At 44.1% G+C, this 23947-nt stretch overlaps 2 protein-coding genes and 2 long non-coding RNA genes across 6 annotated transcripts; all 4 read right to left on the minus strand.

The window, feature by feature from the left end:
• Positions 1 to 346: 346 nt before the first annotated feature.
• Positions 347 to 3666, minus strand: LOC142891921 (uncharacterized). 3 transcript variants are annotated; one of them, XM_076031855.1, is made up of 10 exons: positions 3648 to 3666; positions 3467 to 3562; positions 3119 to 3436; positions 2860 to 2919; positions 2708 to 2770; positions 2542 to 2589; positions 2405 to 2428; positions 2179 to 2244; positions 1010 to 1382; positions 347 to 864 (listed from the first exon to the last, which is right to left on the minus strand). In XM_076031855.1, the coding sequence occupies exons 3-9, from the start codon at positions 3416 to 3418 to the stop codon at positions 1317 to 1319; spliced, it is 627 nt and encodes a 208-aa protein (XP_075887970.1). In that variant the 5' UTR covers positions 3419 to 3436; positions 3467 to 3562; positions 3648 to 3666; the 3' UTR covers positions 347 to 864; positions 1010 to 1316. The 3 variants fall into 3 exon arrangements, with proteins under 3 accessions (XP_075887970.1, XP_075887972.1, XP_075887973.1); XM_076031857.1 differs by lacking the exon at positions 3648 to 3666 and having other exon boundaries at positions 3119 to 3223; positions 3272 to 3555; XM_076031858.1 differs by lacking the exon at positions 3648 to 3666 and having other exon boundaries at positions 3119 to 3376; positions 3467 to 3516.
• Positions 3667 to 4201: 535 nt separating this feature from the next.
• On the minus strand, positions 4202 to 10849 carry LOC142892107 (uncharacterized). Its single transcript, XM_076032161.1, has 28 exons — positions 10659 to 10849; positions 10517 to 10549; positions 10000 to 10425; positions 9851 to 9880; positions 9509 to 9667; positions 9289 to 9411; positions 9162 to 9194; positions 9024 to 9074; positions 8850 to 8879; positions 7987 to 8022; positions 7743 to 7895; positions 7610 to 7660; positions 7390 to 7434; positions 7105 to 7191; positions 6897 to 6920; positions 6788 to 6808; positions 6581 to 6607; positions 6387 to 6413; positions 6258 to 6317; positions 5821 to 5931; positions 5582 to 5734; positions 5465 to 5503; positions 5314 to 5370; positions 4934 to 5233; positions 4777 to 4821; positions 4645 to 4698; positions 4378 to 4496; positions 4202 to 4228 (listed from the first exon to the last, which is right to left on the minus strand). Exons 3-28 carry the CDS (start codon positions 10421 to 10423, stop codon positions 4202 to 4204), a joined length of 2286 nt encoding a protein of 761 aa, XP_075888276.1. The 5' UTR covers positions 10424 to 10425; positions 10517 to 10549; positions 10659 to 10849.
• Positions 10850 to 12726: 1877 nt separating this feature from the next.
• LOC142891922 (uncharacterized) lies at positions 12727 to 14463 on the minus strand. The gene is made up of 3 exons (XR_012927338.1): positions 14270 to 14463; positions 12963 to 13028; positions 12727 to 12880 (listed from the first exon to the last, which is right to left on the minus strand). It is a non-coding gene; the product is annotated as an uncharacterized LOC142891922 (long non-coding RNA).
• Positions 14464 to 14898: 435 nt separating this feature from the next.
• On the minus strand, positions 14899 to 18549 carry LOC142891611 (uncharacterized). Its single transcript, XR_012927295.1, has 3 exons — positions 18333 to 18549; positions 15336 to 15536; positions 14899 to 15048 (listed from the first exon to the last, which is right to left on the minus strand). It is a non-coding gene; the product is annotated as an uncharacterized LOC142891611 (long non-coding RNA).
• Positions 18550 to 23947: the final 5398 nt, after the last annotated feature.

Here is a 23947-nt window from a genome sequence, read left to right on the forward strand (position 1 = left end):
CAACCTCAGACTGCGTGCTAAATGTTACCTGGGGTCCACAGTGATGTCACTTTCTGTAGTTCTTCATAAAGAAAACAAAATGTTTTTCCTCAAGTGTAGTAAGATGTTACATAGAGCTGCTTTGAAGTTCAAATTGATTTCCCGGCGGGAAGCAGTGCCTGACCTCGGCACTGATATTTTTGTGTGCCTGTGCAACAGTCTTGTTGAATCACTCTCAGCTGACACCGTGAAGCCGCTCGTCACTTTGTTGCTCACTTTTTGTGTTTGGGGTTTTCTCCGTTTGTGCACATGCACCGAACTTCTCCTGTTACCCTCTAAATGAACAATAACGTCAGTGATCTCAATTTGTTTCCCCTTTTTATTTATGGACAGAACTTTCTGAAAGTGTACACAACCATATCATTTTCTCTCAGACACCACGTGTGGAATACAGATGGTGGAAACAAAGCAAACATAGTGAACTACACAACAGGGACACTGCCGAGCGGGAGCTCAGGTGTACAAGATGGCACATTTTATGCACACAACATCACAAACTGTATGTGAGAGAGCATGTGCACAATTGAGGACACTGTAGAAAACAAAGAATGTTTCTTAATCATAGTAATACACTGGTTTAAATATTGTAAATACTCACACGCACACTATATACCGCAAATATTTAATTCCATATCAGTGTGCTTGAAGTAGTGAAATGAGGATAAATAAAAGTCTGACTGTTTTTTTGTTTTGTCTGCATAATTTAAAAAAAAAAGGCTAGCACACATGAACATTTCCTCCAACAATGTTAAAAGGCACATCGACACAGTAAAACAAAAACAACAACACAGAAATTAGTGCTCTACAGATAACATTTAAAAAGCACTATCAGGATTTTCCATTATATCCCCCTAATTATATATTTTTTTCAAAATGTGCATGTTTACTAAAAGTTTACAACCATACTCATCCAGGTGATGTATGTGTAAAACAGTGGCTGAAATGTGTTGGTAAGGAAGTGGTGTGGAACTGAAACAGAAAAACACTGCTTTTCAAACAGAACAACACAGTTTGAGTTCCTTGTTGTTGACAGTTCTCTGCCCACATGCGGCAAGACAAAAAAAGTTGATGTTGGTAAACTTTTGCCATACATTTCCAGAGAAATTGCGTGAGTTTGTCAGTATCCCCTCAGAATGAAATTAAAATGATTGCAAATCAAAATATGGAATGTGCTGAAGAAGTAGTAGCTTGTAATGCAGAGAAAACAATTTACATTCTGTCATCATGCAATAGCACCACTGCTGTTCTTTTTTTTTTGTTTTGTTTAGTTGATGAGGTCACATCCTGTTTGGTGGTTTCTCACTTCCTCCTTCGACCACAGTATTTACCCTGACAGCCAGCACCTTTAAAACCAGAACAGAGATGTTTACCGACCACCTGATAGAAAACGGGACCCTGTTCAATATGTTTTATGTTCAAACACAGTTGGCACATTAAATCGCCCTAAAAGTGAATGTTTTTTTTCAACTTTCATGGAGATCATATGTTAATGAAACAATTTTCAGTCCTTTATGTTTCAACTTGGGCTCCAGTGGAGCAGCATTGCATAAATAATTATCGGGTAATTTCCAGAAAACTGCAATCCCACTGTTAAAGAACTTGACCTCAGCTTCCTGCTATAGCTGGTGATTTCTCTGACTTTCCACACTTTTGGAAGGGGTTTAAAAAAGGTGGCCCTGAGGCACTCTGAAGATGAGCAAGCAAAAGAAGTGAAGAATGGAAATGGATGTTCTGTGTGGTTCTTTTTTGGAAAACGCTCATAAAGTGAATCATCACAGGGGGCCTTCTAAGGTTTAGTGAAGTTTTATCAAAAAAAGGGAGGAAAGAAAAACAAGTGATGTAGCGGTTTCAACAAAAAGTTACGCTTGACGAGAAAACCTGACCACATAGTTCCTGTTTCGTGGGAGTGACTGTTACACTGAAACATGCCAGATCTGTGGGACACTTTTCGTTTCCTGTCTGCTTTTGGAACTGACTATTCTACCATAACTTTGTCTCTGTTAATTTATCCAACACATCCGTCAGGTGAAATATACCTGATTGACTCTTGACTTTTACAATGAAATAGAGTCTGGATTTCTTTGTGTGTTGACAAGATTTTGCAAACACCCAAGACTCTTTTTCCTGTGTGATTCCTACCTCTGTAGCCTCCAGTTCCCAGTAAAGCTTGCATGGCTGCATATTTGGCTGCCTTCTGTGCTGGAGCTGGAAGATATAAAGGTTTTTTGGGTGGCGTTTGGATTCATGAATATCCAGAAGTACAGACAATAGAAATGCAAAACACAAAAAACCATATGGAATACTTTCAAACATTTTGTCCCATTGATTGTGCAAATCATTTGTATGTTAGAATGAGGCTCCTTACATTTCTGTCCATCCCCGGTGTATCCTGTAGAACAGTAACAAAAAACATGACAAAATCAACCAACAATATCACCCAGCAAAAGTTTTACCTCATTACTTTTGTGATAAAAATTGTCCCAGCACCTTCATTTCTCTTACCTGTGTAGCCTCCACCAGCCACGCCGCCGTAACCGGGGCCAACACCCCCTGATGGAACAACAGACACATTGCAGCCTTGATCATTTTCAAACCTCTGAGGGACCCTGGACCAGAACTACTTCTTTTTTTTCTAATGCCATTTAGCGTAATGTAAAACTTTACTGACCAAGCGACCCACCGGCTCCACCTCCTGCACCTTGGACCGGCCCAACAGCACCTCCTGCACCTCCTGGAAATCAAATACAAAATATGTTCAGCGATGTAGTATGTCCTCGGTCAGACCTTAAATTGGTCGTCTTGAAAAATCTTAGGACATACCTGGACCTCCAATGACACCTCCTGTACCTGCACCTGCACCAGGAAGCCCTCCTGCGCCACCTGAACATGAACAGGTTGAAGAAGAAAGATTTGTTTTTGGGAAATGACACTTTCCTGCACACTAAGTTTGCATCTAAGACATTTAGCTATCAAACTACCTGCAAAATGCAAATATCATATGGTCATATGATGTCATCTAAGTTTTAAAGGCAAGTGTCAAAAACTTCTTTGATTCATAGGTGTCCGTGAAGAATTTCACCTTGTCTATAGCCGGTTCCTCCCAGCAAAGAGCCATAGCCTGATTTGTAAGGCTTTCTGTTTCCAAGTGCTTGTCCCCCTGGACCATAACCACCAACACCACCAGCTCCATGGCTCCCAGGGCCAATTCCAGTTCCTCCTCCTGGGCCAAAACCACCAATTCCAGCTCCTCCTGGTCCATAGCCACCGGTTCCAGCTCCTCCTGGTCCATAGCCACCGGTTCCCGCACCTCCAGGTCCATAGCCACCGGTTCCAGCTCCTCCTGGTCCATAGCCACCGGTTCCCGCACCTCCAGGTCCATATCCACCAGTTCCAGCACCTCCAGGCCCGTATCCACCAGTTCCAGCACCTGCAGGCCCAAAACCAGAGGGGCCTACGCCTGTTCCAGTTGGGCCATATCCTCCAACTCCACCAGAACCTCCTGTTGTGTGTCCAAGTACTCCTCCTGCATAATATATGAATATGATTCAATATCACCATAATGGTAGTATAAAGAAGTCCAGTTGTATTTCATATGTTTCACACATTACCTAATTGTCCAGTGCTTCCATAACCTTGAAATTGAAGTTCCGTGAAGAGGAAGTGCAAATTAATAACGTACTCTTTATTTCAGCTAAAAAATACCAATAAAAACCTAAAAAATGTATATTGCAAAATCAATACTTACCAGATTTAGGCTTTACTTTTCCTAAACGCTGGCCTCCTGGTCCAAAGCCTCCAGTTCCTGCACCAGCACCTCCTGGTCCAAAGCCTCCAGGTCCTGTGCCAGCACCACCCGGTCCAAAACCTCCTGTTCCTGCACCAGCACCACCTGGTCCAAAGCCTCCAGGTCCTGAACCAGCACCACCTGGTCCAAAGCCTCCAGGTCCCGTGCCAGCACCACCTGGTCCAAAGCCTCCCGTTCCTGCGCTAGCACCACCTGGTCCAAAGCCTCCAGGTCCCGTGCCAGCACCACCTGGTCCAAAGCCTCCTGTTCCTGCACCAGCACCACCTGGTCCAAAGCCGCCCGTTCCTGTGCCAGCTCCACCAGGTCCAAAGCCTCCTGTCCCAAACCCACCAGGACCATATCTTCCAGGTCCAGTTCCTATTCCACCAGGTCCAACTCCTGTACCTAGAAAACAGCATAAAGCAGGCACAGAATCCCAGGTTGGTGCAGGAATATTTAGCTGGTTTAACATTAACTGAGATTGATCATAAACTGGAGGAAGATGTCCAGGAATTTTCCAATTGAACATTGAATTTAAAACATAGCTATTGTACCTGATTTGGGTGGTTTTCTTGCACCCAGTCCTTGGCCACCGGCAGTATAAACACCAGGACCACCTTGTCCATAACCAAGTGGTCCTGTGCCAACTCCACCTGGTCCAAAGCCGCCTGGTCTGGTTCCAACACCACCTAGTCCTGTCCCAGTAGAGCCAGGTCCATAGCCAACCTGTCCTGTGCCACCAGTGCCGTAATTACCAGCACCAGGACCGCCAAGCCCACCCGGACCAAAACCCCCAGGTCCAGAACCAGTGCCTCCTGTACCAGTCCCATAGCCACCAGGTCCAACCCCAGCGCCTCCAGCTGCTGCTCCATAACCTGGAAGATGTTACTTGACATTATGTAAATGCATAATGGTTAGAACTTAGAACTTTAGATCTGTCAGATTTATCCTACTTTTTGGTGGTTTGATGTTTCCCAGACCTAAGCCAAGTCTTGAGCCTGAAATATAAAAATGAACAGTAATTAAACTATCAATTATTGTCACGTATTTTAACATTAGTTATTATGTTGTATTTATTAATTGTTTTATTTATAACAAAAAAGGACGTACCACCTGGACCAACTCCTCCACTATATGCCCCAAGTCCACCAGTGGCGCCACCTGGACCTGCTCCTGCTCCAAGTCCTCCACTGACAGACCCAGGACCAACACCAACACCACCCCTAGTTCCATAGCCTCCTGGTCCAGCTCCATACCCACCGGGCCCGACTCCATAGCCACCTGGACCAGTTCCATACCCTAATGGTCCTGTGCCATAACTTCCAGGACCGGCACCATAGCCTCCACGACCAACTCCGTAACTGCCAGGTCCGACTCCACTTTGGCCTCCTGCTCCAAGGGACCCATACACTGACAGAAACACAATAATTTAAAATTATGTTTTCTTTTTCATTGTTGGGTCAAAGAAAAAAACAAAAAACTTTTAGAACCTTTTCCAGGTTTTCCTGCTCCCTGTCCTACTCCAGCTCCAGTTGAGTATCGTATGCCTGACAAATCAAAGATGATATGTTATTAACAGCTACAGCATTCACATATTTTGTCACCACCTTGTTGTAACTTCTTCTTCTTCTTTTTACATACCTCCACCTGGTAAAACTCCAAATCCACCAGCACCGTAACCTGTTGAGCACACACAAGATGTGTCATTATATTTTGGGCTGACGGACTGAGTCTATTAAAAATGTCCTAACAACATACTTTTTCCAGGTTTAATGGCTCCTGTTCCAACTCCACCGGGTCCACCAATCCCAGGTACCAGACCTGCTCCTCCTGGACCCACTCCAGTAGCCCCACCAACCCCGCCAGTTCCTCCACTTACACCTCCTCTGACAGTTCCATCAGTGCCATCTGCTGTGTTTGGTTATTTTCAAATACAAACATAGTTCAGACGGTGGATGAACATTAAACTGAACTGCAGATGTAGACTGAAACATTACTTTTGGGTGGTTTTGGTGTTCCTCCTACTCCTCCTGGTACTCCACGATCTCTCTCTCCATCAGGACCTCCTTCTCCATCTCCTTCACCGGGTGTGTCACCTCTGGGGACACCTGCAAGTGGGGCGCAAAGACAAGAGTTACTCTAGCAAGAATTAAGAATGGAGCCAACTGCAAAGTCAGCATATGCAAAGAATCTCGTACTCCAGCAACATTTATTGTCACAGTGTTAGATACCTGCTTATTTCTGTACTTATATATTTGAATGGGGTGCTCACAAAAAACACCAAGTCCAGGAACGTTACAGTACACACACTAATTTCTTCCTTCTTCTCACTTTTGAATGAACATGTGCTAATGAAAAAAGAAAAATGAATCACCGGTACCAACCTACCACTCCCGTAGGTTGCAACACTATCAACAATTTGAGAACAATTCACCTGGGGGTTTGAGAGGTTTGGCTCCAGGCAGTGTCCCACTGGCAACATCTCCATCTGAACCTGCAAAATCAACTTGAGGTTAGCGCCAATCTTATTTTATCCATATATTTTTAAATACGGTTAACCTACCGCTCGGCTGTACAGCTCCACCGCCAACTACAGTGACAGAAACACAAATCATTCATTAATAGTTTTGCAATATTTTAAACGTATAAGTTTGCATGCATTTATAAGTGGTTTCAGTCATTTTAAGAGATTGGTGGGCCATGCAGTTTACTCTGATGCCAAATGGGTGATTGGAAGTGCACTTCGAAAACACTCACGCTCAGGTACAGGTAAACCAGTGATAACTGTAAAAGCATTTGAGTGAAAACAGAACTGTGATCTCAAAAGTGAAAGCATTTGTGATAGATTTAAAGTGCTAGTCTCATTTTAGATTTAAAGTTCATAATGTTGCCATGCCAGGTTTTCTTTAAGCCTGCCCTTTGGTATAAAATAAGTTGGGAAGTGATAACCTAGTGTTAACTTACCACGTGAATCTCCTGTAGGACCTGTGGCAGTGGACAATAAAATATGTTTGCTTACATGCCTGTCAAGCACTTTCAAATTAATAATAAATATGTTCCCCTTGACACTGACCTGGAATCTCTGTCCCATTGATTCCTGTTTTGACAGAAAATTATGGGAAGGGAAAGAACAAAGCTAAATAATCGAGTTATTTTTCCAGTCTTATATTTTTTGTTCTTCAATATTTCAAAAACCCTGGTAAATTAACTAGCTGCATAATTAGAAGAAATGTGGACATCTGTATTTAACATTTATTTATTTGTTGTTGAAAAAGAAAAACCTGGTTTTGCTCCAATGATGGGGATTCCTGTCCCGGCCAGGCCTCCATCTCCACCTCCTGCACCAACTGGCCTGCCACCAATGCCTCCTGTTTTAAACAGTGAAGGACATATAGTTTAATAAGGATTTGACCTGTGACCATCAGATTCTTGCAATATGAAATGTAAGTGCTGTACAGTGTGTGGAAATGTTATTATCCATGCAAAAAAAAAAAAAAAAATTCTGTGGCCCTCAGATGCATCACTGCGATAACGGAAAAGGCATTTCAAGAATCTACAAAATAAACCTTCTCCTCCAGAGGTTCCAGAACCTTCAATGATGCTGCCATCACCTGGAAAAAGAGCGAGATATTAATAATTGCATGGTATGCTTAGTATTCAAAATACCAAAACTAATTAACACATTTAAATCTATGATTGGAAATTGAACATGGCCAAACACAAGAGTTACAAAGAAAGTTATTAACTATTAGTTATAGCAACAGTTTTACTATGCTCAATACGTACCTTCTGATGCTGGAGCTGGTGTTCCTCTTCCTCCTGTTACTCCGGTTCCTCCTGGTACAGCAGAAAAACATGCACACAAAGATCATTTTTTCAACAGTTTGATACAAATGCTAATTTTGAAGCCGGAGCTCACCACTGGGTCCAGCTGTTCCACCTGCACCGCTGCCAATGATTGTGCCGTTTCCTGCCACACCTGTCCCTGTCCCACCAGCAGTTCCTGTCCCTGCTCCTGCTCCTGTTCCTGCTCCAGGTACAGCTCCTCCGGGTACAGCTCCTCCTGGGGTTCCTGTAGTTAAAAAAAGAGCAAAAATACAATAAGCAAAAGAGTCTCTCATAATCACTTTTGCCTGGAGGCACAAAGTCAGAGTACACCTTACCGTACTTTGCAGCTTTTGATCCAGCTGTGCCATAGCCTGAAGATCACAAAAATAAAAACAAACAAGAAGTGGATGAAATAATAAATGATAATAAGTTTAATATGGTAATAACTTTTTTATTTAATTAGTTCAATGATAATATATATTTCTAATAACTGGCAATACGGTAGTTTTTAGGTTAGTGCTGTCGCCTTGCAGAAAGAAGGTTGTGGGTTCAATCCTGGGCCTGGGGCCTTCCTGCGTGGAGTTTGCATGTTCTCCCTGTGTCTACGTGGGTTCTCTCCGAGGTGTCTAACTTCTTCCCACAGTCAAAAAACATGCATGTGAGGCGAATTGGAAACTCTGAACTTTAGGTGTAAGTGTGTGTGTGAGTGTGACAGCGTGTATGTTTGTTTGTCATTCTGTGTGGCCCTGTGACAACCTGGTGACTTGTCCAGGGTGTCACCCTGCCTTTACCCCATGACAGCTGGCATAGGCTGCGGCAGAACTGCAACCTTAAGTGTAGGAGCGTGTACAGAAAATGGATGGATCAATCAATCAACTTTTACTTGTACAGTGCGAAATCACAACCAAAGGCGTCTCAAAGCGCTTTGTACAATCAGAGAGAAAAAAAAACTGGGCTGGGATGGGATTGGATCGGTTGGATTTCGAATGACTTGCCTCAAGTCTTCTTTGTAATTGTGCCCCCTTGTGGTGCAATGGGAGAGAGTCAGTAAGTAGTCTGTGTTCAGGGACATTATGTTGTTGTTCCTACTAACCATCAGCAGAGGTCAGTAAAGGAAATGTTCAAACCAAAGTGGTATGATATGATAATAATAATATAATAATAGCCTTATTTTCTTTCACCATGTTAAAATACAAACCTAGACCTCCAGTGCCAGTCCCAAAGCCACCTGGATAAAAAAAGATAAAAAAAAATAATGTGTGAGTGTTGCAATTTCTCAATGTATGTTGATGATTTGCAAAAGAAATATACAGAGCAACCATATACCAATACAAAAAGCAGTAATTGACAAAAACAATTACAATTACAATACCTCGTGAAATTCCACCTCCTAGTACACCACCTGATCCTGCTGGTCCATAACCTATATTATGATTGTATTAAATTATTTCAGTTTCACTAGAAACAATCTGTGGCATGTTTTTCAAAAAGAAGAACTGGAATCAAATACCATATTTAGCAGGTTTTAATCCAGCTCCATAACCTGTGGGTGAGAAATTTCAAGGGACTGAATAAGTGCAATAAGTGAAAAAACAACAACTGTATAATAATAGATTCAACTTATCTGACTGCAGCACCTGTTCCATATCCAGCCCCTGGTCCTGCAGCATAGCCTCTTCCTGGCCCATAACCAACTCCAGGCCCATATCCACCAGGTCCATATCCGGTCCTGCCTGTGCCACCACCACCACCAGGAAGTCCTGCATACACATATTGGAAGGATTTAAGAATGAATCTTAACTTGTCAGAAAACAAATAAAATAAGTGGAGGCTGAGGAATGGTGTTTTCATCTGTACCTGGTCCAAAACCAGCTGGTCCACCACCTGTTGCGACACCAGCACCGGGTACTCCCCCAGTGCCTAGTCCTGCTCCCAGTCCACCACCAGTTGACAGTCCAACACCTTGCCCAGGCAGCCCAAATCCACCACCCAGTCCTCCTGCACCTCCGGGCAGTCCTACCAAAGCAGTATGTAGAGCTCATAATCTATTATTAAACAAAAGACTGCTGTTTGGCAAACTAAGGGGGTTAGTATAAGTTGTTTTAAAGTTGTGCTATATCTACTAATTGCAAATATATGAAATTTGAGGTTTATTGTGAGATGTATTTTTGTTAACACCCCTTAATAATTGTTTCCTACCATATTTCCGTGCTTTAGCAGCTGCATAACCTGTAAAACGTCAAGTGAAGATTTAGAGAAACATGTCATCTTAAATATGTGACAAATGTTATATTTTTAAAGTGTGATAAAGTGTTAAATATGTGAGCATGTGATGTAATGCTCAGTACCTGATCCGCCTGGTCCAATTCCCCCTGGTCCATAGCCTGTACCAGCACCACCCGGTCCATAACCAGTTCCTGCACCTGCTGGTCTAAAACCTGTACCAGCACCGGCACCACCTGGTCCGAAGCCAGTGCCAGCACCAGCACCACCTGGTCCAACTCCTCCAGGTCCATAGCCTGTACCAGTACTACCAGGTCTATAACCGGTTCCTGCACCTCCTGGTCCAAAGCCAGTGGCAGTACCAGCACCACCTGGTCCAACTCCACCACCTGGTCCAAAGCCAGTGCCTGCACCACCTGGTCCAAAACCTGTGCCTGCACCACCTGGTCCAACTCCACCACCTGGTCCAAAACCAGTGCCTGCGCCTCCTGTTCCAACTCCACCTCCTGGTCCATAGCCCGTGCCTGCACCTGTGCGACCACTCAACATGCCTGTGAGAAGTAAAAGCAGTACCATTTTTTGGTTTAGACATTGTTTACCAAGACAGTAATAGTGCAACACAGTATGAATATATATTCTTACCATATTTCCGAGCCTTGGCATTGGCATCATATCCTAAAATACAAACAAATGAATTACACATTTGTACTTACTGATGCCTGAAAACACAGAAACTAAAACTTGAAATGTTATCGCTGTATAAAAACTGGATTTGATAAGTTACCTGCAGGCCCTGTTCCCACTCCGGCAGGGCCAGTACCGGCACCTCCTGGGCCGTAACCAACACCTCCTGGAATGGTTCCGGCACCACCTGGGCCGTAACCTACACCTCCTGGACCAGTTCCGGCACCACCAGGGCCGTAGCCTACACCTCCTGGACCGGTTCCAGCACCACCGGGGCCATAACCAACACCTCCTGGACCAGTTCCGGCACCACCTGGGCCGTAGCCTACACCTCCTGGACCAGTTCCAGCACCACCGGGGCCGTAACCAACACCTCCTGGACCAGTGCCGGCACCACCCGGGACGTAGCCTGCACCTCCTGGACCAGTTCCGGCACCACCGGGGCCGTAACCAACACCTCCTGGACCAGTGCCGGCACCACCGGGGCCGTAACCCACACCCCCTGGACCAGTGCCGGCACCACCGGGGCCGTAACCAACTCCAGTTCCTGGTCCAACTCCAGTGCCAGGGCCAACACCTCCAATGCCTCCAGAGGGACCAGTACCTGCACCACGTGGAGAAATAAAAGGTATTTTGAGTAAGCTTTATTTATAGATGGTTTGTCCAAACCTTCAGAGGAATTATCTAATACCAGGGCCAAGTCCGCCTCCAAATCCAGGAGTAAGCCCAGTTCCAACTCCCAAAGCGCCCCCTTGACCAAGTGCACCTCCTCCACCTGGTCAAAAAAACATAAACATTTTCAAACAACATAATGTGCCACTAGCTTGAGCACCTGCTTTTGTTTTAGTCAATACAAAGTTAAGCATCGTATTACCATAACTTGTTTACATATGTTATTACCGTATTTAGCTGCAGCTTTGGCTGGGTTTTTCTTAGATTTTCCCACCCCTGTAATAGAATTGAATAGATACATATTTTCCATTGTTGGAGATATCTTTTGAATTATTATGGTTTAATTTAATGTTTATCTATCATTGTTGTGTACCTGATTTTGGTGATATGAGAGGATATCCACGGAAAACACCAGGCAGCTGTTGCCCATGACCAGCTGAAATAAGAAATCACATTGGTTTTAACTGAGTAAAAATACAGTTTTGCTTTAGAGAACTTACTGTCTGTTACTTATGACACTCACTGCCTGGTCCTCCTGGTCCGACACCACCCTGACCAAGGACTCCAGCTCCTGTTAAGAGAAAGACACATTTTTTCGCCATCATTTTCCAACATTTCATCGTAATCATTAACGCATCAGCCCACACACCTGTTTGAGGTCCAAGTCCTGTTCCTGTGGCAACACCTGGGAGAACACCACGACCTCCAAAACCTCACCATGAAATATTAGACAGATTGTTGTTGTTTAATGCTCAAAATCTTGTTAGAAAAGTTTAACATTATTAAAAACAAATATTTTTAGGCAATTGAACATACCTTGGCCTGGCACATAGCCTCCTTGATAAAGTCCAGGTATCCCAACTCCTGCAAATAAAAAGGTGTTTTTTTTTATATTAAATGATATTCCAACAGAATTATGGAAATAATTTTGTATAAAACAAAACAAAAATAAACTAAAAGTCATGTGCTGGAGTTTACCTGGAACCTGTTTTGAGGCTTTGCCCGCAGTCTTCCCACCAACTCCAATTCCAGTGCCAGTATGCGGCAGAACTACAATTTTAACATGAAAATTGTTTTATTTATTCTGTGTTTCTTAAAGATACCTTCAACAAAAATGCAAAAAAAGAAAATAAAACATTTTGATCCTTAAAATAGGAAACTGATGTGAACAAAACTTTTAGGTTATCTCGGGTCAGGTCAGATTAAGTGATAATATAATACGTTTTGCTATAGTACAGCAAGATATTCAATCAAATTTGACCCAGTTTATGTATCTACCTCCAGGTACAGCAGCTCCACCTGGACCAGCGCCTGTCCCTCCAGGTCCAACCCCTGCTCCACCTGGGCCAAATCCAGTTCCACCAGGTCCAACACCAGCTCCACCTGGCCCAAATCCAGTCCCACTGGTTCCAACCCCGGTTCCACTAGGACCAAATCCAGTTCCACCGGGTCCAACCCCAGCTCCACCTGGACCAAATCCAGTTCCACCAGGACCAACCCCAGCACCACCTTGCCCAAATCCGGTACCACTAGGACCAAACCCTCCAGGCCCAACCCCAACACCACCTGGCCCAACCCCTGACGCACCAGGTCCAAATCCTGCACCTCCAGGCCAAAAACCAGTTCCACCAAGGGCAGTTCCTACCCCACCTACAGTATTGAGAGACAAGGATAGCTGTATAAATAAAAGAAATGCTTTAAACCATGTGCCGTTAATTAATCAAACAAATACCTGTTTTTGGAGGTTTAGGGCCAGTTCCTCCTGGGTATTGGCCAACACCACCTGCTCCATATCCACCTAAAAATATTTAAATGTTAGTATGTGGTTTGTCAAGGCAGCAATTTCCTTGTGGTTTTTATGAAAGTCTGTCAACGAAACCCCCTGCCCAAAGGCACAGAGAAGCAGATAAAGAGCAATACTGCACCCCACACTTGCTCTGGTGATTACAGCACACTACATCATGCATTAATGAATCCAGTGTGTCCCTGTGCAACCCCACCCTTTGGTAATATTATACCTATATGCTGATAGCCTGAGAGGAATCTTGCAAGGATTAAGTCATTCTTACAAAATGTTTTTGGTCTTGTGTTTCGAAGTGAACAAGTCTGACATTTAAATCTCCTATAGGGCTAAGCTAATAGCTCATAAAAGCTTTTGCTGAGGAGATGAACTGCTGCGACATAGAACAATGAATTAAATTCAGTCCCTTTTTTAAATTAGGACAGATGCACATAATCATGTATCATATCATGACATCCTCAAAATCTGAAACAAGTGTGTCTCTGGCTGTTTAAATCAATCATTTTTTTCCTCAACTCATTTCGGCTCACTGCGCACATGCAATGGTCAGTATGAACATACCTCATTGGGTTTGTGCATTGTGCATTGTCTTAGCATTCAAAAACATGTTCAACCAGAAGGCCAACCCTAGGGCAAAGTGGAAAATTTGACGAGTGACTCATAGTTGATTTGCTTATGCTGACCCCATTTTCCACCCACTCACGGGTAAAATTCGAAAGGTTGTATTGTGCCATGGCCTCTTTAACATCATTCGGATATTATCACTGACTTTCCTCATCCTGCAAAGCCAACATGCACATTCAAGGATAAAAAGCAGAGAGGCACTAAAATTCCAAAGCCAATCCGTCTTTTTGACTGATGTGACGACTTCCGCCGCTTATCAGGGAACAGCCATGTCTAATACATTAGCCTTTTTCTTTGTGTGTGTGTGTGTGTGTGTGTGTGTGTGTGTGTGTCTGCCTGTGTGTGTGTGTGTGTGTGTCTGCCTGTGTGTGTGTCTGTTTGTGTGAGTGCGTTGAGTATGTATGTTTTCACAAGGTTGGGTGCCCCCTGAACAATGGCTTATATCCTTGATGTAATGAGGAAATAATGGTATGCACTCTTTACCCAGCTGCTTTAAATCGACCCTTTGAAAAATATTTACAGAAAAGAGGCTGCCTTTAGTACAAAGGAGGGAACTTCCACGTATTCTAAAGGTCTCATTATGTATGTAGATCTCCAAGCATAAGTGCAGGTACCTGGACCAATGCCTCCTGGTCCGAATCCACCGGGACCAACTCCTCCTGGACCAGTTCCATAGCCTCCAGTTCCACCTGGTCCATATCCTCCTGCTCCACCTGGTCCAAAAACTCCTGCTCCAGCCCCACCTGGTCCAAGTCCTGCACCCTGTCCTGTGCCAAACCCACCAGCCACTCCTCCACGACCACCAAAGGCTCCTCAAAAAGACAAATCCAATACAGAAGAGAAAAACAAGATTTAAGTTTGAATTTTATCAACACATTGGCCCTTATGTAGTAAAAGTAGGCACTTCTGACAAAGTTTAATCCTTACAATCAGAATCTGTAGATGGCCTTGGAAGTCTTACCTGTTTTTGGAAGCTTTACGCCTGAAAGAATAAGAACGTAACAGTCAAATTATAGATGAATAGTTTGACCTATAAGCAATTTAGTCATTTGACAATTAAGAGGTTCAATTCAGTAACTTTTACCAGCCAAAACACTTTGGTGGCCATACATACCTGGTCCAAAACCACCTGGTCCAACTCCTCCTGGTCCAACTCCACCAGGTCCAATTCCACCAGGCCCAAATCCTCCTTGTCCAACTCCACCAAGTCCTACTCCACCAGGTCCAAATCCACCTGGTCCTACTCCACCAGGTCCAACTCCTCCAGGTCCAACTCCACCAGGTCCAAATCCTCCAGGTCCAATTCCACCAGGTCCAAATCCACCTGGTCCAACTCCACCAGGTCCAACTCCTCCAGGGCCAACTCCTCCTGGTCCTTGACCACCAAAGCCACCTAATAAACACAGCCGTCAGCCAATTGTAAGTAATTATACACAGTGCATAGTGAGTGTATATATATATATATATATATATATATATATATACATATATATATATATATATATATATATATATATATATATATATATATGTATATATATATATATATATATATGTATATGTATATATGTATGATGTCTCCCAGTTTTATACACACACACACACACACACACACACACACGTATATATACATATATGTACTTTTTTTTTTCGTGAGATGAAAACACTATTTGCTACCACCTCCACCTGCTCCTGCTCCAAAGCCTCCTAGGCCGGTGCCAGCTCCTCCTGCTCCTGGTCCGACTCCTCTCCCAGGTTGAAATCCTGTCCCAGCTCCACCAGGGCCAAATCCTGCACCAGCCCCACCTGCTCCAAATCCAGTTCCTGGTCCTCCTCCAACTCCAACTCCCCCAGCTGCTCCACTAGAGGGTATATACAAACCTAATAAACACAGAAATACATGTATGAGGGTTTTTTTTTTCAATAGTTGTATCTTGAATTAATGACGAAAAACGGTTTGTTGAAGCGTTGTAGGTGTAGATCAGTTCTATAGACAGAACAATTTAATGGTGATAGATTTGTTTCTTGGGTAAAGAATTTATGAGTCACCGTTCAGGGCTAATAGCGTTTAGTTTTCTGCTCTCTGCCATTGCTCTATAAAAAACAATTTCATCTAATACCGTGGTTCACATCTTGCCAGTGGATTCTAAATAACTCTAAATAAATGGTGTGCTGTTGTTTCAATGTGTGTGTGCGTGTGTGTGTGTGTGTGTGTGTGTGTGTGTGTGTACTCTGATTACAAGCTCAAAAGTCATCTGTCCGCGACCATAATTCTCACCCTTTGCTGCACCTACGTCTAGTTTTACAAATCAAAATAGCCAAAAATAGAAATGCATGGAGTGCACAACTATAAAAGGAAAGGTTTTTCAATATCCCACAGTACAGATGTGAAACAAATAGGTCTGTTGGGATTCCTGAGGAATGTAAGTTACTGATCTCACTTAAATGTCATCTAAAGCTGATTAACAGGACACACAGAAAAACAACTTCAACGTTCATTCAGTTTCCTCTGTTGGTAGCTCTATAGAAAAATCCCATCACGGCAAAAAAACAAACAAACTTCTGAGTGTTGACTGCTTTTCAATGATTAACATTTATGCGATTCCAAAATGAGTAGCATTTGTTCAGTGTCTCGCAATAGCGGTTGTATTTAATGTGCACAGTGACTGAGAGAAGATGTGTTGCAGGTTGCGCACCACTTGTGCACTGAATTATCTCAAGTAGATATTACTGAAGTTAATTACTCACTAAAAACTTTAAAGACCTTGTTGAAAAGTTGCAGGCTCGTCTATGATCAATGCATGTTTTTTAAACTCGCCTGTGGACTTTAATTTGGACTTCTGTGTATGTTTGTGTATTTACAAACTGGCAGAAAATGCAGTGAGTCTAACGGCCATGTGAAAGCAATCAATATAAAACAGACGTAAAAGACTTGATTTTTAACTCGTAATAAGGCTTCTAATAAGTTTTCAAGTCTTAAATTTAACTGAGCAAAACTTGCAGGAATTTGTTTTACAAGCATGAAACTGACAAAGTGCTCTGATTGTCAATGTCATGCAGTCTTTAGGAAGCTTTAATGGCTGCATGAGGTTTTATTCCAGTTAAAAAATAAATTCAGAGACAGGTTCCCTGGTTCGGCTGGTTCCCATTACAAATAGCTGCATTACACAATCTGAATGGTACTTTTACAATTTGTTGTGTTCGCTCAGTCCCATTGTAAACTCTGGCTCTATAGTCAAAAGAACACCAGTTGCAAAGATTTATTTAGCCATTAGTAATAATCACACATTGGTTCACTGTTATTAGTAGGAAAAGATTTCTGCATCGCTTTTGTTTATTGGGTCAGTGTCAGACTTTATACAGGGAAGGTAGAAGAGATGTGTGGAGGTCATGTGTGCAACTGTTGGTTTTTTATCTTTGCTTAATTGTTTAATATCTTCTACATCTCACCTCATTGGCAACCTGTTTTTCTTTTCAGAAAGAGGTGTGGTCATAATTTGCCATAATTTGAGTGCAATAAAATTCAAAATACACATTAAACAGCCTGTTTATCACGGGGAGAGCACAAAGTCCAAAGCCAGAAACTCTGAGATTGCAACAACAAAATGTTGTACATCAAGCTTGTGATATCTTTAATCTCAGCTGGGAGGGCCAGAGGCAGTGAAAGTCTGACTTTGTTGAACTTGCTTCACGGACTCCCCTCAGGTGGGCATGAGGTCCGGAGCACACTGTTTGCATCAAAGCCTTTAATAAGGTGCAGCGCCTCGTTAAAGGCTTTAACTATCCTCAGACTCAACTCTTGTCCTGACATCATGCCAAAGGAGGAGGATGCGCAGGAAAACACATCTGGGCTTTGTAAAGTCACTAAGAACATGCAACGCTATTGGCCCGTGATCTCGCATGGGACGCACACTGAAGTGCTTCTATCCAGACAGATACCTGGACGTTGAATGTTAGATCACAGACTGGGAATCAGATGCACAACTGGAATCATTCAGCAATAACACATTTTTTGTTACCAAGGGGATTAAACAAAAAACAACAACAACAACAACAACAACAACAACACCCCGACTGCATCTCCGTCTGAGAGTTGGCAGCGCTGACGGAGGTGTAGGAGCGGTGACAACTTTCCAACATGAGCTCAGTCCACAATCGCCTTCTTAATCAGACAGCGAGACCAGAGGCAAGTTTGACCTTTTGGTGTGGAAACTGCAAACCCACATTTGGGACACACATTATTTCTTCCCCCCTCACTCTTAAACTCTACCCTGGAGACACAGAGAAAATATTAAAAGTTGCATAACAGCAGGGATGAAATGATGCTGTAACTAAGGACCACTCACAGAGCTGGAGGAAACACAGCCTCTTACAAGGATTTCAAGAGAGCTGAGGTTTGTTGTTTTTTTTTAAACAACCCCTTGCAGCATGCATGTTTGAGGCTATCAATTTGCAGCCGCCGATTTCCACCAAGCATGTTACCTCAGTTCGCCGTGCACATCAAACTATCACACAACAGCTGAACAAAAAAAAGACAACGGGTTCACGCTCTCTGCTGCTATCAACAGAGGAGAAGGGAGCTGAGCAAAACATGAACCTAATCTGACACCTGAGACACAGGTGCAACCTGGTTGGATGCTGCAGTATATGTAAAAATTCAAGAAAGGGAAAACCCACCTCCTTGCTTCGATGGCTTCCACAGAGCCAGCAGAAGGACTCCGAGTAGGTATGTGGCCACCATCCCTCTCGCCATCTTGCTCCCAAATGTCCCTCACGTCTCCAAAGCTCCAGGTTTTATCCCCAGCAAGCCTATCAGGGCTCAACCAGGCCTTAAGAAAGAAGGAGGGAAAATGAGTGCAAGGAAAAAAAAGGGGTGGGGGGCAGGATGCAAGACAGGACACTGTATAAGAGGGACGGAGAGAGAGAGAGAGATCAACAGAGAGAGAAAACACACTGGACCACCTCATTAAACAAAACAGGGTTGTTCTACCCCCCCGCTGAGCACTGGCCAGCATTTATTTGCTTCCCGCTGCCAAAAAGTGGGAGTATAAGGGTGGGTGGGCAGCTGAGGGAGAGTTAGTGAAGATGTATGAGAGGGGGGTATCCCTCTACTTTTCATTACTCCTAAAGGAACCGTGAGCCAGAGGTCCCTCATCACTTTCAAAACAGTGTCACAGCAAAGTGGAGGAGAAACACCCAAAAGTCAAAAAATTAATTTCTGGAGGCCACGTATGAAGCGTTTGAAGAGACGGGAAAGCCAGGAGCAACATTTCAAGATCCCTTTGACGCCTCATTTATTTGACCAAATCCGAGTGAAAAACCCCTGATGTGAGCCACATTCATAATATTCAAATCATTTCGACAGACTCGGTTTGTTTTTCTCGCGTCACTCAGCTCCTCAACTCGAGAAAGCTGTTAACACAAGTCTTCTGTGAACGGCGGGGCTTAAAATGAAGTCATACAAACCTAAATAGTGCAGTTGAAATGCTCACTAATGTGTAAATATGGATGATGGAGCCTGCTGTGTGCGTGTGTGCGTCTGGCCAGCGTCCATGTGAGATTACGTCACTCGGAATAAAACGTAAAGTTTCAATCTGTGCTATGCAGACCGTTGAAAGAATGTCTGAAAAACGCAAAAACCCCTTGACAACATGAACAGTGAGACGCCGCAATCCAACCGAGAAACCACGAAAACAAGACGGCGCCGCAGGTAATTTAACGTTGACTTGCACCTGCCATTAATGCCCCCTTTAAGTCCCAGTGACAATAAAGACAATAAAGATCAGCATCCCTGGAAGCAATCAGCGGTATTTTTTTCTTCCTTTTTTCTTTTCCTTTTTCAAAGTGGCGGCAAAGCTGTGCGTTTTCTCCATGTTTGGGCAGTTTGGTTCTGTCCCAGTTCTTGAAGGCTCCCGTCTGATTCTGGCAAGAGTGAACACCCCCCACCTCCCCTTCCTGAACCATGATACAGATGAAATTAATAAGCTGAAGTAACGGCACTTTCATACTGAGTGACCGTGGTCAGAAGAAGCTGACCACGGTTGTAAGTTTTTCTATCAGCTCTTCATACGACGAATGCTAAAGTTAAGCTTAACTTAAAAAAGTTGCACTTAGATGTCAGTGAACGTTCCCACTTGTCCAGGTAAAAAAAAAGCCCTTAGGAGTCGAGTTGCTGGCAACTTTCTGAGTCATCCATCATCCAAAAGGCTTCTTCTCACCAGGGTTGTCCCACCGCGTCAACAGGTTAGATTATTTTTGCGTGTTGATGCAGATTTCTGGCTGAGCATTGGAAAAAAAAACCAACAACTGCTGTGTGAATGTGTATCACTGTGAACACAATCTCCCCCCACTAATGCACGACATGACAAGCGCTGACACGATGTGCATGTTACACACAAGACAAGACAGAGGGACGCGGCGGCAGATGGCGGCGTGAGCCTCGCCGGCATCTGCTCAAAATGTTTCTGGGATGCGGTCATGCAGAAAACATCTTGGCTCCGTCCAAAATGACTCAATTAGAGGCACTGCAGAGCATGTTTGCATTCCTGCGAGCCACGCTGGGTGCAAGCGCTAGCGCGCGTGTCAGCTTGAGACAAAGGGAGGGGGGAAGTGTGTGTGTGTGTGTGTGTGTGTGTGTGTGTGTGGTGGGGGTGCGGGGCAGTGCTACCTGAGCACCCATAATTGGTCCTAAACTGTAGTTTTTATTGCCTGGTTTCCAGACCCGCTGTGCCTTTTTGCGTTTAGCTTTGATTGAACTGCATAGCTATGCAGTGAAACAGCAAGTTTGCATGAAATTTAAGCAACAGCGGCAGCATGTTTGGTTTTGACCCCAGAGGGATGTAACTCTCGCTTACTATCACTTACCCTCACTTAATTTATACCCATGTTTGTCAGGTTCTGTAGTTGATATGTATTTCAGAGGGATTCCATACATCTTGATCATCCCTTCTCCTGTTACACTGTGAGTCTGAAAACAGACTTTTGTTATTTGTTATTTTCCATTTCTGTGTGTCAGCCCAGTCGTCATTTGCTACATATTTTAAAAAACGGTTGCAGACTTTCAGATAGAAAAGGAACAAATTAGTGAAGTATTTTGACAGAAATTATCATTGAACCGATGTTACTTTTCAATTAACCTGAATTTGACTCTCTTGTCGTTGCCATTGAGGACTCACTCTTTGCGCTGCATGTAGCTGTGAACATGAAAAGACAAGAGACCGATGAGATGTGGGGAACGGTGCACATGAAGAGAAGCTGAAAACAATGAGAACAAATTCTGCTTTAGCTGCCGTAAAATCCGCTGGAAGCGTTTAGATGCTTCACCATTTTATATAAAATTCTCTGGGCCGCTGTTCCAGGGGATTCTTGTAGACGTGACATCACATCGTTTGAATTTGGAGATCCAGGAGCAACGGGCAGCTGCTGCTGCTGCCAGCATTCACCCAGACAAGGTTCCGGCCTCTCTAAATAGCTGCTACATGCGTTGTGGTGATGTTTGTTTGTAAATAATGTAGGTCGTGCACACACTCATCCACCCGCTGTCTGCTTGCCCCACCCCCCCCCACACACACTCACACACTCACACATACACTTGTCCGCCAGCTCTGAAATGCCAATCAGTGCTGAAAATAAAGCAACTGACCGCATCACAGCCTGTTTTGCGTTTACCTAACGTCTACCTAGCGTTTACCTAACGTCTGCTGCCTATATATGGGCGTACTTGTTCTTAACCCCACCACACTGTTAATGTATCCCTCTGGGTGGGAGGGAGAGCCAGTGATGGACAGTCAGGCAGAGGAGGTGGAGGGGAGGGGCGACGCAACCATTCAGACGGACAGACAGACAGAAGTGCACTCGCTCAACTCAGCAAGCTGGCTCACTGTGTATCTGGTGAATGTCTGTGTGTTGCACGGCAGTGCAGCATCAGCTCGCGCTGCGATATCTGCAAGACACACACACACACACACACACACATACACACACACACTAACATGGAGTTGACATGGAAATTATTGCCCTCCCCTTCTCAATAACCCCCCCCCCCCTCCCCCCAACTCGTTTGGCATTGCAGCCAGGTGATCTGAGTGGGAGCGCAACTCACTTAGTAAAACTAAAGTCAAGCACATGTTAGACAAGTAAAACAGCAAACACTCATGTTTATATAAGGCTTTGCATAAGTACTTTAAAATAATTGCTTTAGCACCTCAACTTGCACAAAAAATGCACATATTAATGACCAAAGAGCAAAACCTTCTATCTTGTTGCATTCTTTTTTGGGGATGATGTCGCTATAGTGTGTGTTAACAACACTGACTTTGTATTTGTGACTTGGCAAAGTGCAGATAAGAGATTTTTCCTGTCCGCTTTTCCTGCATCATTTTGCACATTTGCGTTTTGGCCATTGATTTGAATAATGTTTTTGTCCAGCATAATGATCTGGAACTGAAATAGAACCAGTTACTGTCAGCTACATCAAGAATATCTTGCAGGGAACCGACCAGAGGTAAGCCATTGCATAGTGGGCCAAGTTCACAACTTTTCTAAGGACATATAAAACTGAAATGCTAATGCAAGCTTGGCTCCGGCAAGCAATAGGCTGTATCAGCAGTGCAAAACCCAAATGCCGATGTTGATCTTGTTTGCGAAACACTGCAAAAAAAAACTTTTGCTGGGTTTCTCTTTTTAGTGCGGCGCAAGCGAGCTGAGTCACCGCTGCTCCGCTAGCAGCTGCTCGCAACATGGGCCTCGATGCTGCGCAGTGCCGCGTCGTGCCGGACGGCGTGAGCGGCCTGACGTGAGAACCTGCCAGGAACAGAATTCCTCCGTCCTCCAAGCTGTTGTGTGCCGTGTCAGATGTTTTTTACCACTTTCTGGCTGCCCCACAAAAAACAAACTAATTACATGCTTCCATTCACGTTTCAGGTTGCCGCATTAAAAAGGAAGAGAGGGAAAGGTGCCAAAGTCCCCAGTCTGTGCTTTCAGTTCCTCGTCGGAAATCATGCACTTCCATCTCGAGGAGCAATCGAAAGCATTTATATGTTCATGCTCATATTAAAGAGCCAATCATCTTCAATGGTTATGAAACTCAGAAGCGACTGCTGCAAACCTTCTCAAATCCCATAATAGGAGACTAAACATGGGAAACAGCAGTTTTATCAGGATCCTATGCCGTTTTGAATCAAAGGAAGAAACGGAGAACGACACTGAAGATATTTTTTTTTCCGGTGGGAACGATGTTTGCTTCTTACTCCTGACCTTCTTTGGAGAGAGTTTAGTGAAGCAGTGTGGTTGGCTGTCTGGGACTTTCATTGCTAAAAGGCCTCAAGCTGTTGGCGACCCTGCACCATCGTCAGTATGGCCTGGCTGGTTAACTTTAAATGTGATAACAGGTGCAGGGGGTTGGCCAATAGCCTTCCAGGTGTGATTCATGGGCTCTTTGCCAGATGAACCTGTGCAAAAAAGAGGCAGCAGAATGATGGCAGAATGACACTGAAATAGAGGAGTCAATGACTCGTCCCGGTCTACGACGGTCCCACATGAGAGCCACCACTTAACGTGAAGACGGTAAGCATTTTGCAAAAGTGGCTTAATTAAGTCAGTGAGGGAGAGTTACATCAGGCTCGCATGGGAGCACTTACGGTCGCCCCTCCATCCCCACCCAGGTGTCGTGTCCTCTGCCTTGTAGATACAGAGTGCCTTTGGAAAAAGCGCACTGGCTGAAATGCACGGCAAAAGATTTTAGCGGCTAAGGAGCTGGACGTCAGATGAGTTATGCGGTACGATGTCGGCCGTTACACACTGGCCCTCTTCCCATGACTCATAGCATGGAGGGGCTGGAGGAGGGAAGGGAGGAGGAGGAGGAGGGCAGGTTTTCTCATTCTCAGGAGGGTTGAAACATTTCCAAACAAGCGGTGCCTCAGAATAACATGGCGGCGCTGTGACACACAGAGGAGGCCATCCATCAGTGGGTGGGTGGGTGTATGTGGGGCAATAACGTGAGTTAAAGGCGAACAGGAAAAAGCAGAGTTGGGAGGTCCGTCAGAGCGGAGTCAGAGAGGTCAGCGTCCACCGTGAGCACCTTTAGATGAAACGAAGTTTGCACAGGAACGCGACTGACCGATGCTCTCCGTGTTTTCTTTTCATGCACGAAAGCGACAAGAAATTTTCCACAAATCAATTGTTAACATTGTGTATTTGCCTTTACGTGTGTGTGCATGTGTGTGTGTGTGTGTCACTCGCACGTCAGGTTTCTCGAGACAAACTGATGTAATTGGAACGATGAGGTCAGTGTT

This window comes from Nelusetta ayraudi, unplaced genomic scaffold (genome assembly GCF_046127955.1).
Source record: "Nelusetta ayraudi isolate G7.1 ecotype Tasmania unplaced genomic scaffold, CSIRO-AGI_Nayr_v1 ptg000033l, whole genome shotgun sequence".
Classification (NCBI taxonomy): domain Eukaryota; kingdom Metazoa; phylum Chordata; class Actinopteri; order Tetraodontiformes; family Monacanthidae; genus Nelusetta; species Nelusetta ayraudi.